The sequence below is a fragment of the Zeugodacus cucurbitae genome, chromosome 6, assembly GCF_028554725.1.
Source record: "Zeugodacus cucurbitae isolate PBARC_wt_2022May chromosome 6, idZeuCucr1.2, whole genome shotgun sequence".
In the NCBI taxonomy this organism is placed as follows: Eukaryota; Metazoa; Arthropoda; class Insecta; order Diptera; family Tephritidae; genus Zeugodacus; species Zeugodacus cucurbitae.
In genome coordinates this window covers 60,223,566-60,240,238 of record NC_071671.1, presented here as the reverse complement: position 1 = coordinate 60,240,238, position 16,673 = coordinate 60,223,566, and the positions used below count along the sequence as shown (strand labels likewise).

At 30.6% G+C, this 16,673-nt stretch overlaps 2 protein-coding genes across 7 annotated transcripts in view; both read right to left on the bottom strand.

Moving 5' to 3' along the window:
- The window catches only part of LOC105218582 (glycogenin-1), a 30,336-nt gene that overhangs the window by 13,066 nt on the left and 597 nt on the right, over nt 1-16,673 (bottom strand). For 4 of the 6 annotated variants that reach the window (XM_011194269.3, XM_029044435.2, XM_011194271.3 and 1 more), the window contains exons 2-4: nt 2,757-3,067; nt 2,396-2,685; nt 2,144-2,324 (exon numbers count right to left, since the gene is read on the bottom strand). In XM_011194269.3, the coding sequence (XP_011192571.3) occupies nt 2,144-2,324; nt 2,396-2,685; nt 2,757-3,067 (782 nt within the window). Of the gene's footprint in view, nt 1-1,687; nt 1,736-2,143; nt 2,325-2,395; nt 2,686-2,756; nt 3,068-6,683; nt 6,816-16,673 lie in introns of those variants that run through there. The other 2 variants (XM_011194270.3, XM_054235264.1) reach the window with 2 other exon arrangements.
- Nucleotides 1-16,673, bottom strand: part of LOC105218600 (uncharacterized) — a 32,320-nt gene that overhangs the window by 15,109 nt on the left and 538 nt on the right. The gene's annotated exons all lie outside the window — the stretch shown is intronic.

The window sequence follows — 16,673 nt, the reverse complement described above, 5'->3', positions numbered from 1 at the left end:
TTTCTCCAAATTTTTATTTATTTAATAAGTGGCTGTTTCAAAATATTTGCCTAGCTTAGAAGTAGGCAATATTTGGAAACTTTACTATTTTGTGGAAAATAAGAATATGCGTAATAATTAAAATTATCTGACAAGAATTAAACCTTTCCTCCAATTGTCCCCTGTCAAAATATTCGATTTTTCCTATATTCGAAAATTCGATATGGAGATCATAGATATTGCACCATCTGGCAATTATACATATTAAACGATCTTTGCATACTCATTCAAGTAATACGATTTTTTCAATCTTCGAAAATTCGATATAAAATTCTATGTAAAATTCCCATAAAAATATAAAAAAATGCTATATAATTTATAAAAAAAATTAACATTTCCAATATCTTTCCCCATTCGAAAATTGCGATTTCTCAAATTCAGATTTTTTTCTTTGTTCGAAAATTCGAATTTTTCGAAAAATTGCAATTTACTCTAATTTAAAAATATATGTAAGTTTTTTAAAATGAATGCTCTTTCATAAAGCACTTAATTGGAGTAAATAAGTTTTTCATTATTCGAAACTTTTTCGAAATATTTTTTGAAATCAAATTATTAAAAAAAGTGTTTATTTAGATTTACAAGATTAGCGAAAATTCAAAATTCAGGCAGGTTTAGAATTGCGCCCTCTGGATTTTATACATTTTAAAAGGCTCTGAAACACCTGCTTTACCTTCTTTTTCAAATAAAAAAAATGTCCAATCTTCGAAAATTCGATATAAAATTATATCTATTTATTCTCCTCAGGTCATAAAGAAATCAAACATTTACGATATACCTGTTCATTCGAAAATCGCAATTTCTCGAATTCAAATTGTTTTCTTTCTTCGAAAATTCGAATTTTCGGAAATATTTCAATTTACTCCTATTAAAAATAAAAGAATTATGTATATTTAAGTTTCTTATATTAAGAAAAATTAATGCCTTTCCTAAAGCACTTCATTGGAGTAAATCGGTTTTTCGAAAATTTCATTATTCGAAAGTTTTTCGGAATATTTTTTTAAATAAATAAAATTAACAAAATTTCCTGACCTATTATTCAAAATTCAAGCAATTCGAATATTGAAAATCGAATTTTACAATTTTCGATAAATTTTATCAGAATAAAAGTTTTGAAATATAAAGAAAGAAATAAAAATAAAAAAGAAAAATTGTTTTGAAAAAAAAAATGTTCAGAAATTAGAAAATAAATTTCAGGTTACGGTAGTGTCGAAGCGGAAAAAAAATGTGAAATTATAAAATTGTATAAAGCTTTCCTTATATAACCTAACCTAACACCTGTTAACATCCGACGCCAGATTTTATATACAGTAAATTGTGTGAACATGTAAGTTTTTTATTGATATCTAATCACTTCATCTCACAAAATTCAATATTTACACACGCTTATGAGAGGTGACTTCGAAATCAATTATTTACAACGAAAAAATGCATACCCGCTACCTTTTGCTTTCTAAACTAACTAAGCATACGAATATATTTGTATGTGTCTATACATATAGTATATGTATATGTATGTAAGTGTATAGATTTATGCTGTACAACATTCAGTTACATAGCGAAAACAGTGAAATTGCGCTAATTATCTAAATAGGTATGTATGTAGGCAGATTATAATTGATTTATTTGAAAAGAGATCGCATCGACTTACATATCTTACCACCACAGCTTCACATTCACTACTAAATCCTTGCGCAGACTTGGAAAGGAATTTGGAAAAAAATGCATTTTGCAACAATTTAGTTTCATCGAACAAATTCGAACAAACGAAAATTCAAGAAATTAATATTATTAAGTAATTAGTATGATAAAACGGTAGATAACTAGCAAAAAACAATTGAAATTATGCTTTGCGCTTAGCAAAAAAGAAATTCGAAAATAAATTAAATAAAAATAAAATAAAAAAATAATATTCGAAAATTAATTTCGAAATTAAAATTCTAAAATAAATTTCGAAAAAAAAATCGAAATTAAAATTCGAAATTAAAAATCGAAATTTAAATTCGAAATTTAAATTCGAAATTAGAATTCGAAATTAAAGTTCGAAAATTAAAAAATCACTAAATAATTTAAAACTATTTTGTTTTTAAAATTTAATAACACTCACCATATCATCGGACAATTGTTGGTGCACATTGTCGCAGAAGATGTTCCACCAGAGCTGTATCAAATCGGCGGCATGCGCATACTCTGTGGGTGTGAGTGCTGTGCGATTCTCGGAATTGAATTGTATGAGCCATGGCTTCAATTTGCCCGCAAAATGCAAAATCTTAATCTTATCTCTGAACCTACAAAAACAAGAGAGTAAAGCTTGAGTATTAAAAACTTTGAAAAAGTGCAAAAAGAACACGCCACCCACTGTTTGAATGCGGGCAAGTAGCAGTACGAAGCGAATGCGGCCACATTATAGATGAATGGCAAGTGCTTCTTAATATCGCTTTGCGCCCAATCGCCGAAGTACAAATTCAACAAGCCCTGATCGCCACCATCGAAGCTACCATTCTCAATGGCAAACTGTGTGATTTTGGCGAACGTCTCCAAGCTGGGACGATAGACGAACACACCGGAGTTGAAGCAGTCGGGCCAGCTTACATCGGGAGCGGCCGACAGTTCCTCGCGCTCGAAGAGCTCATCGCAGTTTTGCAGCACCTAACAGAGCGAATAAAAACAACAAATTAAAAATGAGATCACTCGCCGCCTGCATGATCACTCATACGCACCAGTGTGTCAGCATCGAGGAAGACGCACTTCTCGAACTGCACCAAACGCCAGCAGTGCAGTTTTGTGAATGTGACACCGAGTTCGGGACGTGCGAGCAACGCCAAATTGGCGGCGTCCTGTGAGTCCAAAACATTCACCTCCTGCACGACATTGTAGACGTCTTGTAGGCGCTGGCGCATGGCTGCCGTCACGGCAGGCGTCACCAAGACGGCCAACTGATGGGCGGTGCCGGTGCGGCGTAGCGAATGCGCCAACACCAAAGCGCCCAGCGAGTACGTGTCATTCGTTGTTAGCGTCACCCACGCAAATTCTATAAGAAATCACAAAAGTGGAAGAAACAACAACAAGAATACCATTAGCCAATATTCAGATTATAAAATTGTGTTAAATAGGAAAAACAAAAAAACAAATTAATAAAATATTTTTAAATAAAATACCAATAAAATTTTCATAGTTCTTTCAAGCTTCAGTGAAATTTAATTTTCGGCCATTTCATTTGCTCATAAAAGAAATTATGATCGCTTTAGTGCATTAAATATATAAAAATATGTACAAGAGTAAGGTATGTTTTTCATTTGGCGGCTCATTTCTGCTGTCTAGCGGCGTCGGCGTACGGCTTTGGTATGTGTGTTGGTAGTGTGGTAGTAGTGGTAGGCGTTTGGCGCGGCGTGGCGTGGGGAGCAGCAGCGGGCGCACACAGCATAAGCGACAGCTGCGTGCTTCAAGCGCAATTTATTATATTTTATTTTTAATTTTTGTTAGAAGTTTTCAGTTTTTCTTTTATTTTTATTAATATTATTGTGTGAAATTATTCGAGCATGTGGGCGTAACGCCATTAGCTTCACGAATATTTGCTTTAAATGCATTTTTAGTGCTTTGTTAGATATTTTTTTCATTTGAATATAAATTTTTAGAGAATTTATTCTTTTTTTTTGCTGTTTGTTTTAGTAGTTTCAAGCAGAGCAGTGTACCTATAGATATATTTTTATTAATAGCACTATTCATAAAACAATTTGGTTCTCTATTAACCTATCAGAAAGTTAGTCAAAATCTGAATCTATTTTTTCGGCAAATATTGTAGTAAAAATGTATTTAGCAATTTCAAAAAATTATTTTCAAATTTTTAGTGAAAGATTAAATCAAATTGTATTAAATTTTTTCTCATTTCAGTTCTGATAATTGTTTGTATTTTATATATTAAATTAATATGCAATAATTTTTATAATTTTATAATTATTTTTATAATTAAATATATACAATAATAATAACTGTTGAAACAGACAGAATAGATTAGAAAATAATTTATAAATAATTAATTCAAATCAATTGAAATTGAAATTTTTAGAAATTTTTATTTTCGAAAATTAAAATAAATAAATATATTGAAAATATTTTTTATTAGAACGAAATAAAGAAAAAAATTCTCAAAAAAAGTCGAATTAAGTTTAATTTATTTCGTTTTACAAAGTAATAAAGTCCTATATTTTATTTAAACTCAGAAATTTAACACCATCTATTATATAATTTATTAAATCATGTATTTGTGTTTTTAATTTAATTCAAATATTTGTAGAATTTCTTTGTTGGCTAAGCAGCTGACAGCAAAGTCACATAATTTTATTTCAGCACATTAATTAGTGCCATTTATTTGTAGGTGAAATTTGCTCATTTTCCTTCATAACCACACTTAAACGAGTAATATTCATATATATTTACATATGGCATTTTGTAAACTTTGTTGTTGGTAATTTAATTTAGAATTGTCAGAAATAACTTTCAAAATTAAATTTGTACCAGCTTATAACAAAGTAAACATTTTCTGAGATGTATAATTAAATGTACAAATAATGAGTATGTTTACGAGTGAATTGTATGAAGGAATTAATATTTTGAAATATATTTTCACCACCTTTTGATAAATAAATTAATTAAAAGTACTACATCTCTAAGCTATTGACTTCATTAAAAGACTGTAAATTTTTCATAGTAAATGTAAAAAATCGTACTATTTCTTTCGTTTATGACGTCACAAATCAAATATTCGTCTTCAAACGCATTCTATGGAGGCCATGTTGTAGAAAAATTATTTTCCAAGGGAATTGTTAAATAAAAAGAAGTCTAATAGCGTTTTTAGACAGCCAAATTAAGTGATCAATCAAAATTTTGATTGAGAAACCCTTTTTTTGCCTTTTACACTGCCGGCTACGCGATAACCGATCAGCAGTTATACATTTTGGTTTTTGCTTTTCATAAAAAAATGGGTAAGTTTCATTAGCTGATTGATATTTTTTGCAGCGACATCTACCGTAGTTTTTTTAAATTAAAAATCAGCCAATCGCAGACAAAGAACGTACATCGTACGTCTTTGTCGCAGAGTTTGTTCAAGTCGATTAAAATTCAATTAAAAATTAATGTAGATTTTTATTTTGTATGGTAAATCGATCTTAATAAGCGTTTTAATCGAGCAGAGACCGGTTAATTGATCAATTAGCTGCTGTGTAAAAAGGCTATAAGAAAAAGTTGTTCTATATAAAATTTATTTATAAATAATTTTTTACTCTAGTCAAGATTTGTTGAATCATTTTATTAAGAAAGTGTTTAAAGCATACTTTAAGAATATTCAAATGAAATATTAGATATTGATTACTCAATGAAATTCTTAATTATTTCAAGAAGAAACTATTCAGCGCATAATTCAATTATTTAAACACTCTTCTCATTGAGAATCATGCTATTGAGAATTATATGATTATCAACAATTTTTCAAACTGTGTATATATTTATATTTAACAAAAACAAAACTTGACATATTTAAATGCGAGGAAGGAAGGAATGAAGTGGAAAATATTTTTTCTATAATTCTGAATCTTATTTAAAATTCGTTCACATTTTAATTGAAAATAATATTATAGTCAACAATGTCTCAAATCCTGATCTAATCGTTGTATTTAACCCAAAAAAAAAATATTTTTTTCTTCATAAAGGAGATTGAAGTAAACTTACAAAAATTTTATTTTTAATTATGTCGAATACTCGATAAATTAATCAATCGTCATACTCATAGAATATCTACTCCCATGGGCACTTCCAGAAATTACTAATTTACTTTTTTATACCTCAGTGTTATAAAGAACATACAATCTCAGAAAGCATACAATAAAAGTTTTATGCGTCATAAAATATATTTTTTAAACTCATAACCCTCGAATACTTCACTATTAATTTGAAAATTAAAAAATATGAGATTTTAATCGTAAAAAATTAAAATATTGTAAATTTTTGTTTAAAAAGGGTTCAAGTTATCACTAATATAATATTAAAAGAGCTTCCTAGTGCACTTTTCAAAAATCAAAATTAGTATCTATATTTTTTTTTTTACAAAAATTAACCATCATTATTATGTTTATTAAAAAAATTAATATCTAAAACTACACACTAACATTTAGCCAAATTAAAACAAACATTTATTAAATGATCATTAATAAATTCTGTGCAAATTTATTTACGTTCAATTTCGATATTTACAAAAATAGTTTAATAATATAAACAGTGATTAATTTCATTAATTTCATGACTGCATACGGCAAACTCCAACAACATCAATACATACATAAGTAGATATTTGAGCTGTGATTAGTGTCTGAATGTATGAATGTTAATTAAGTTTTACACAACAGTTGAAAGTTAAACGAGACATTTAAAATTAAATGTGATTCAAACTATTTAGTATTAAATGCATACATACAAGGCAATCAGCAAAATTATTAAATATTAATGAAGAAAGTTAAATTATAAAAAATAATTACTAATTAAAGAAAAAATATATAAAAATTAATATTCAATTAAAGAAAAAATAAATGGAAAGTTATTTCAAGAAAAAATTAAGATAAATGAAGGAAATTAATAGAAATAAGACATCGATCTACCTTTGTATGTTTACAAAATGCATTCAATTCACAATCCGCGAGCATCAAACGCTGCCACTACATCATGTACATATGTTTACTAAGTGGAGTGGTGTGTGGTTGTGTGGGTGTGTGCGCAATAAGTCAACGAATGCACCAATCAATCAATCAAATGAAATTCAAATCAACCTTGCGCTACTGCTACTTTTACTCTTGTTGTTGTGTGTGCGTGCAGTGGTGGTGTTGGTGATAATCATAACTCCGTAAAGCGCCTTAAACTAGGCTTTGTTTTTTATGTTTCTGCTCATATGAAGCGCATTGCACATCTTCTCTTCATCATTTTCAGCGTTTTAATGATTTTTGTGCTTCTTCGCTTTCATATACTGTATGTTGAATGTGTGTGTGTGGCTTGTTTACATATTTATGTATGTGTGTGTGTGGTTTTTCGCAAATATTCTAGGCGTTTGCGGCATTTTGCTATTTCTTGGGAATTTTCTATATTTTTGTATTTTCGGGAAAGGTGTGTGGGCTTGTTAATCGTTTATGTGTATATAAATATGTGTATGTGTTGGTGTGTTCGTTATTAATGTGTCTGGTATTGTGAGTTCGCGCAAATGATTATCACAATGGCCTAAAATAAAAATGAGATAATTTACTTCGTTTTGTTTAGTGGAAAAACTTAGCTGACTTACCGCGTTCGTACACTTTGTTTGTTATATATTTATATACATATATATTTATTTACACATATGTATATGAATGTATATATATATTTATTTCACTTTTAACATTGAACTTGAAAATGTAAAAATAAATAGACAATCATGCTTACGTAGGGGTGAAACAAAAATTTTGGATGATAAATATGTGGTAGAAATTTGGGAACCGAAGGCAAAATTTAAAAAAAAAAATAGTTTTAAAATGTTTTTGAATATTAAAAAAAAAATATTTTTTTTTTTAATTTTCATAAAAATAAATTTTTTAAATATTTTTTTAATATTATTTTTTTTTTTCATATTCTTAAAAATAAATTTTTTAAATATTTTTTCATACATAATTTTTAACTGGAATTATTTTTTTGAATTTTTTTTTTTATAAAAATATTTGGCATAATTTTTTTTTAAACTTTCATTATATTTTTTTGATATTAAAATATCAAATAATACCTATTTAAATATTAAATTATCAATGATTTTTTTTTCATAAACTTTTCTTCAAAATAATTTTTTTTCATAAAATTTTCTACAATAAAATCATATTTCGTCAGTAGAAACATAACAACAGCCGCCTATATGTACTTCATATCTAGTATCTGTTCGTTTGTGCCCCAAAAATTAGAATAATCTATAAAATAACACAACATTTCGTAGTCAGCTGCTTGTAGCGTTGCCATATGACCACTTGCAAATGTCAATTGTCCATAAAATATTACTAACAGTAAATGTTTGCTTTGAAATTATATTTTAAAATAATTTTCGCCTACTCGGCTAATAAATTGGCTCAGCCGGCTAATGTATGTTTATCTGAGGCGAAGGTCGTATGACGAATTTGTTTACGAAAAATAATTAAATAAATTACAAAAAAATAAAATATTTACAAAATTTTAATTTTTGGTTTTTAAATGCGAAGAGTGTGACTAAGAATGTACATAATAATATTTTTTGTGGTAAAAATATTTAAAAAAAATTTAATCTGAAAATTTTCAACCCACAAAATTTTCCCAGTGCACACCCAAATACTCTCACATTTCGTTAGAAACGCCGCTATTGAAATTTGAGCACACAAAATGAGAAACACTAAACACTTCCCAAAGGTTTTCTCTCCACAACCTTCGCAATAAATATCAAATTACGCAAATAAAATCGCGATATGAAATAATGTGACATTTTTATGCGCAATTTGTGCTTGAATTAAGCACAAACAGCTGATATGTCTGACGGCTCTGACGTGAGACAGCTAAATAGTATAAAACACCCTTTCTACCGGCGTTTGCGCAGAGCGTACCGAAAGCGCGCTCATAAAGAGTATTTTTAAACGAGTTTTTAGTAAGAGAAAACCATAAAAGAGCATAAATTGTTTAACTCAGCGGCATTTATAACTACTGATATCTGTATATATATATACATCTACAACTATTGCTAAAATACTATGTATGGTCATAAACGAAGATAACAACAATTGTAGGCACAAAATAATGGCATTTGTAATGTGAACAAGTCTTTCAAGTTCAATGCAAGCCACAGTAAGTACTTGCGTTTAAGGTACACTTCAAGCGTGAAGTTTGTGATTACAACGTTAATCTTATATACACAGCAATAATATATTATATAATATTGTAATTTAAATATACGCCACACTTGACCCACTGCAGCGTCAACATGATAACGTCAAGCGCCTAAAACTGGAGCGTTTAAGGTTCCAAAGTGCGCCCACATAACTGTTTATTGACTCAGTTGTAGGCAAGCACGATGCTTGATGGAATGAAAATGCATTATCATTATCAGCAGCAAGCTATTTATCTATTTAAACGAAATTGAGCTATAAGTAGCTGTAGTGAAATTGACGCAATTGAACGGGGTGGAGAGAAAAAACAAGAGAAAATATAAATATGAATAGGAGTGAAGTGATAAATTATACTAAGTAAATAAACGCTCACTTTCGTTCGGAATTCATAAATGCAATGGATTATCAAGTATGCATAAGATTTGTGTGGCTCGCGAGTGATTTAGCATTGTCGTCTGGAGATTTTAAGGAGAAAAGTTTACTAGATTAAAACATAGGACAGATTCTGTTTGGTTCGAGAACTGATACCAGATCACTTCCAAGAAATATAAAACACTCTATAGCTGAAACGTAAGTTCTCTGTCATGGCAGAACCTAGTAAATATGTTTCGAGAGATCCTAATGTACCGACAAAACCCTATCAACAATCCATTGAAACAACTAATTCGTTCAATTGACTGAAGATATAACATATTTTTCAATTTCAGTCTTCATAAAACTGGATAGTAATGAAGAATCCGAGTTGACTCTACTTCAACTTCTTCCAGACAACAGTGAGAATTATAAATAGTATTGAGTATAGAAATTCTCATATTGAGTTGAACCATGGAATCAGTTATGATATTAGAGAAATGGAGAAAGGTATACAGAGATATCTTCCAATAGGCGCTACTCAACAACTGACCAGTAATTTAAGCATATTTATGAAAGTATTTACAGCGAAGATCTAGAGATTAGTACAGACATGATCTCTTAAAAAAAAAATATTCAATTTTCGGAACACAACTACAATGCAATGCAATGAATTTGACAATTCGACGAATATATTTATTTTAACAGAGTCTCGATTACGAAAAATAAAAAAATTGAAAGTTGTTTTTATAAAATCGTATATTAAGTTAGGTTATATTGAATTAAGTCCGGGATACTTTGATATTTGAAATTGAGACTGATATTTACATAATTTGAAACAAATGCGTTTCTGCGGTTAATTTGAAGTAGAGAAATGATACCAAGGAACACTTCAATATAATTGAAAGTTTGAAAAGTTCGTAGCATGTAGTAAGAGAAATCATCGAAATTAGTACATATTTAAGCAACTAGCCTCGTCTCACAATTGACGCAATAGTCCATGCTTAGTAAATTTTAGTCGCTGTAATACAATAAATAGATGGCAGAAATTTGTCAAATTATTTTAGTCATATTTTCGAACTTTCATTTCGAAAATTTGCTCGAGAAGATCAGGACAAATAAGTAATAAATCATTTATAGCTTTCTTAATATATTATTTAATAATATTTTCTTGTCTAAGAACGTGAAAAATATTAACGCTTTTCTAAATGCTGAAATTTTTTCTTAATTAATGAAATCACACTAAAATTTCACACGAAGAATCGCAAAAATACCCAACCAAAAATATTTTTACTGTCTCCAAGTGTGCATAATTCGCCGAAATGGTTTTATCCTTGAATTTTATAATTTTGCGGCTCGTTAGTATGTCAACAAGACAACAACATTGAAGCAAATTATAAAACAAAAAAACTATTTATTTTTAATTTCATATGAAAAATCTTGCGATCTGCGGCATACCAATGTAAATGGCGCTGCGCTATAATTTGCTCGCGCATTTTTCATGTCAAATTTCGTGTCGAGAAACATTTAAAGAACATTCTACAGAATTTTCAAATAAAAGTGTTAAATGTTTTCCATGCGCCAGCGAAGGCAATTAGGCGATTTACTTTAGAAAAAAGTTTCATATATATATGGAGATGGTTTTCTATATACTATTGTATGTATGCACTTAATGCGAAAAATGAAATATTTTTATGCTTACACCAGAACTGTCAGTTGGCCATTTCAAATGCATTGCATGTGGGCAAACTTGATTTGTCGAAAAGAAAATACACACGACAACGCCAACGCCCTCCCCACTACGTATGCAACCCATGTGTGCAATGATCGATGAACGCAGAAAGAAATTAAGGAAATTTTTTGTTTTTAATTTTTACAATGAAAAATACAACAAAAATGGCTGCCACTAATTAAGGCAGCGTGCAGAAAATGCCTGCTTCCACACACACACACACTCAGAGTATGTGAAAATAAATTTAGCTGGCCCCGCATGTGGAAGTGGCTTCGCAAAAATTTCAATGAACCGCCACCACGACCGTGCGTTCAGCCAGCAAGACAGTAAAAATGTGCGTCATTGCCGGCAATGCGAAACCGGCATTGCAATGTGGCAGTGGCAACTGCTGCAACCGACTTCGAATGCCGCTGCTGTTGTTGTTCCATTTTGCTGACATTTGCTTGCGTGAGCAATTTCGCCGGCAGCACAACAACACCTACATACAACTACATAGCAACACACACACGCTGAGATTTATGTGCCTCATTCGGTGTGTAGTGCGCACACAAAAGGCTGCTAGGGACCAAACGGGTTCCCATTAACTGCATGTGGTGGAATGTCGTCGTTGCATCCTCCTGCATTTTTTGCTTTTCTGCTTCTCTTTTGTTTTCTTCACTTTATGTGTCTGCCTTGCTGGCGATCTTCCGCGCTTCACTGACTCGCCACGCTTGCATTGTTGCGCACGATGCGGCGGTCTTCGATCTTTGCAGTTTGTCGCTATTCGATTAGCGCGGCGTGAGCGGGCGCAGGCGAGGGTGCCGGCGAGGTGATCGCTAAAAATACACAGAAATATTTGTCTGCTGTACTACGTTGTAGGCACTTAGGCACTGCGCCACATTTCACCAGTTCGAGTGCAATCGAGGTGAGGCGTTGCGCTGCGGTCCGTGTGGTGTGGCAACAGTGGCAAGTGAGTACATACATACATATGTGTTGGAGACAATGTGAATCAGCGCGTCAGTGCATGCTAATGCATGCCTCTTATATATATATGTATGCACTTCAACGGCGGCTGCAACTCTTTAGTCAATTTGTGTCATTTCCAGTTGCAAGTACAGTAGACACCATTTACAAGCAACTAATGTTTGATAGGTAGTATAGTACGGAATTTTTAAATTTTTTGTGCTTGGGTAAACTTTTGGATTTTTTCTATAAAGATTTTTATTATATCCAAAAATTTTAATAGTTTAAAGTACCATTGAGTAGGCGGTACTTTTTTGAGCTTTTGAGTAATATCAAATGACGTTTCAGTCAGGCTTTTGTTTTATAGAAAATTTGTAGTTCGAATAGTTTCAAGTAATTTTTTCTGTAATTTTGAGTAACTTTAAATACTTTTGGATATTAATTCATAACTGAGTGCTTAGTAACCATATTTATTGCACAAAATTGATTTTGAGCTTATGAAACCATTTCTCAACACTATAAATATATACTGTATGTAGTGAAAGCAGTAATGTAGGAAGGTTTATTAATTATAACTGATTACTTGAAACAAGTACTAAGTAATTTAAGCAAATAATTACTATTTTGAGCCAACTTTGAGCATTTTTCACTCAATATTGAGCACAATGCACAAATAATTGTAAAAAAAATATTTTTTTTTTTTTAAATAATGCTATGTGAATCATATTTCTAAAGAGAATAATGTTGAATATTTCACTCAGGCGTTATCGTTGGATTAAAATAAAAAATTAATAATACTTAAGTACTCAATAACGGTATGTACGTACATGAGACTTTACTTTGTAATTAAAAATGATTCAAAAACTTGAAATTTGGGCACATTTAATGCCTATAAAATTTAAAAAAACTGAAGCCAACAGCTGTGAAATCGCACCGACATTCGTGCACGGATTTCTATAGGTATCAAATGCATACATACATATATAAATATATATACAAACATATATGCAAATCTATATAATTCTCCACATCTTGCATATATATTTCTATATAAATCCGTGCGTAGATTTATCACATGCTGCGCCACAAAACGCTGACAGTGGGCGTATTTCAAACAAAGTGAAAATAAATTTAAAAAAAATCCCGAAAATAAACGCTCATAACTCAGCTGCTCGCCACGAAAAATATTGCAACAAATATAGATTTTCTTTTGAATTTTACAAGCGTCATATGCATTTGGTTAAAATATATACATATATTTTAAGGTACTTTCTTTTTATAAAAAAAAAAATTTCCTTCAACTGTTGTTTTAATTTAAATCATGAGTAATTAAATGAAAATACAGAATTTTCTCATGTTTAAGAAAGCCGGTGCTTAATTTTCTTCACATTTATAATTGTCGAAAGATTATTTTAATATGAGAAGATATAATATATATATGTATATTATATCTATATTATATACTCGCACGAGAAGAAGCAGTGAAAGAAGGCACAATTCATTTTCATTGCTAAATATAGTTACACATAAACCGTTGAAAATCACCTTTAATACCACAAAATGCGAGCGTGGCGCATCAGTTTTTTTGAAAACAAAGCGCAGATTTTCCAAATTGTGAAATTAACTACGAACAGATGTGTTTGGCATTAGCATGGAAAATGGCTGAGCGCATATAAATTGCCACTTAATACTCGTGGCAGGTGATTTTGTTTTTACGTATTAATACTTTTTTTTAATTTTTTTTTTGATGATTCAGAAATTTATTTTTAACTTATGAAATCATTTTCGAAAAAAATATTGTCTTAAATTGTACTTTTTGGAAACTTCGATTTTTTTAAATGACTCAAAGTATAGAGCATTAGCTTGAAGTAGCACAGTAGTGTCTAGTATTAATATAAAGTACTCTTTATTCTATATATTTGTTTCAAGATTTGAAAGTACTTTATACTAATATAAAACACTCAATATGCTTTTCAATCGCTTAATATTGACTTCACAAAGAATTATTTATATTTATTACTTGTTTTCTAAATCAGATAATATGGAATTAATTATAGAACTATAATTAAAAGCACTCAGTGTTGCTTAAAACCAATTTTTTGTAACATTTATATAAAATATTTATTTTTATAGATCACTAGTTATTAGAAGTATTTTATCATATCTGAGTAACGGCTTCTTATTTTACAAGGGATCGGGATGATAAAATTCGAATGAATTGATCGAAGTACTCCAATTATTATTATTTCCTTGATAACTTGTACTGCTCTGGACACCTTTATTTGATTATGCAGTCGATCAGGATCGATAGCGATAATATATAGAAATGAAATCGAATGTTATAAGGTAATGCTTTTGGCCACCGGAAATGGGTATTTCAAAAAAAGGAAACTCGAAAAAAAAACAATATTTTTCGAACTCCGATTTGATAGTTTACAATTAAATTCATCGACGATAATGAATTTTTTTACGATTCGATAATATATTAATATATTGGTTTCTCACGGTACTCACCATAAAGGTTTGTATATATTAATATATAGGTTTCTCACAGAATCGTAAAAATATAAATTTTCGTGGATTAATAATTTTCATCATCGCTTTATATGATTTTCAGATAGAAAATATTCATTTTAGAAACATACTTTAACACAATCCATCGTTGGATTCTTTGAAAGTTCATTATTTTTGACTGTTTTCCAAAATATTTCGAAATATATATTATAGTAGTATACCAAAATCCACAAAAATAAGATCTTTATCTTCTCAAATAAAATTTACAAAACTAAACAATATAATACTCAATTATAGCCGATACTTATTTGAAAATACTTTTTTTGATGACTTTTAAAATAGATCCAGAAAAGTTTTTCGATGCATAAGAAGAAAAAATTTCGTGGAACTCTAACAACATCGGGTATTTCCACCCGATCTCATCTAAAGATCATAAATTTCGATTAAATTTATGATTTTTTCGAAAAAATTTTTAAATTACGATTATTTCTGGAACCTATAAGCTAACCTTTAAAACACGGAAAGTTCATTGGCATCTTTCAGTACTGCTTGGTATTTGTATAAAATACAAATAAATTTTAAAGCATTCTTCCACACTCTAAAACACCCATCAGTTGGGAATGTAGCGCCCTTGACGTGCGTATCTCTGCTTATCAGTGAAAATATACGAAAGACCTTCACATTTATATATTTATATACTATAGTACATTGCCGGCACTTGATTAAAATATGCGGCGGACGACAGACACTGCTGTTGCCGGAATGCTTATTTAAAGCACATGAAATCCGACGTTTAAACAATTCAAAAACATCAATGGAATGAAGAGCTAAAAGGCAAAATATGAAACGTGATATGCAAAGGCGCGCGCTCCATGCAAGCCACATGGTGCGCTCCGAATATGAATGCATGGAACGCGCAATAGCAAGAGAGAGAAAGAGAGCGTAAATGCGCGAGAGAGCGTTGCACAAACCCTGTATGTGTCGTAGATGACACATTTGACACTTGACCCCATTGACAGACGGGTAAAAAATTGATTGTCAAAAGTTAAGCCGACATGGCGTGAGTGTCAGATTTGAAGGGTGTCAACCAGTAAGCAGCCACGAAATCACAGCTAATAATGAAATTCACAAATTATAAATAGTTACAATACAAACAACAACAGCGCGCACGCAGTGGCCACTCATTTCAAAAATATATATGTGTCTCTCTGTGTAAGAAATATTTGCAAAAACATAAATATAAATCATGTCAATGACGTCCAAATGTACAAGTAGTTTTCGCACACATGAAGAACAACAACAAAAACAAAAATGAAAATATGCGCGACTGCACACTCGCGAAAAATACAACCGCATGTGAATTTAGAAAATTGTTTCGTATAAAATTAGAAAACTAATAGTTAGTGTGTAGTTGTTGTTTTATACTGTGTGTGTGTTTGTAGTTGTTATAGCTTGTTAAGAGCGAGCGCAAGCCAACAATAACAATATGTATGGAGAGCAGTCGAAGAGACAGGAAATTGTAGTTGCTTAGCGCTGCGACTTGCAGGCGGCAAAAACGCTGAAGGTCACTTAAGGTCGCCGCTACACTTCGACTATATACTAGTACCAACTAACCGCTGCTAAGTTGAATATGCGTTGAATTTCAGCGAAAAATGCAGACAACACGCTGATAACAACATTACTAACTACTGACTTTGGAGTTGCTTCTGAAGTTAAATATGAATTACAACAAAAGCAAATGCAACAAAATGAAGTTTTTAAGTGATTCGCTTGTGGTTTGGCGGTTTTTAGCTGCTTTGGCATTAAGCGATGCCGCAAGGCGAGGAGAAGGTGTATAGGAGGGGTTGGAGGGTGTGCAAAAGGGTTACACACTTTCAAATTTCACAGCATAGCTTTTTTATTATTTTCAAATTTTTTGAAAATTTTTTATACATTTTTTTAAATTTTTTTCAAATTTTTTTTTTTTAATTTTTTTTTTTAATTTTTTTTTTAATTTTTTTCATAAAATTTTTTTACCAAAAATATTTCGCATTGAAGCGTGTCTAAAAGTGTGTGCAAAATATTGATGATGATATAATTGTCACTAATAAAATATAATGTGGCGCTAGGGTGGTGAGGGGAACACGGGCGTGTTGAATGGCTGATAAGGCACAGCTTTAACTCGGAATTTGTTAGGCAAGCAAAACTGC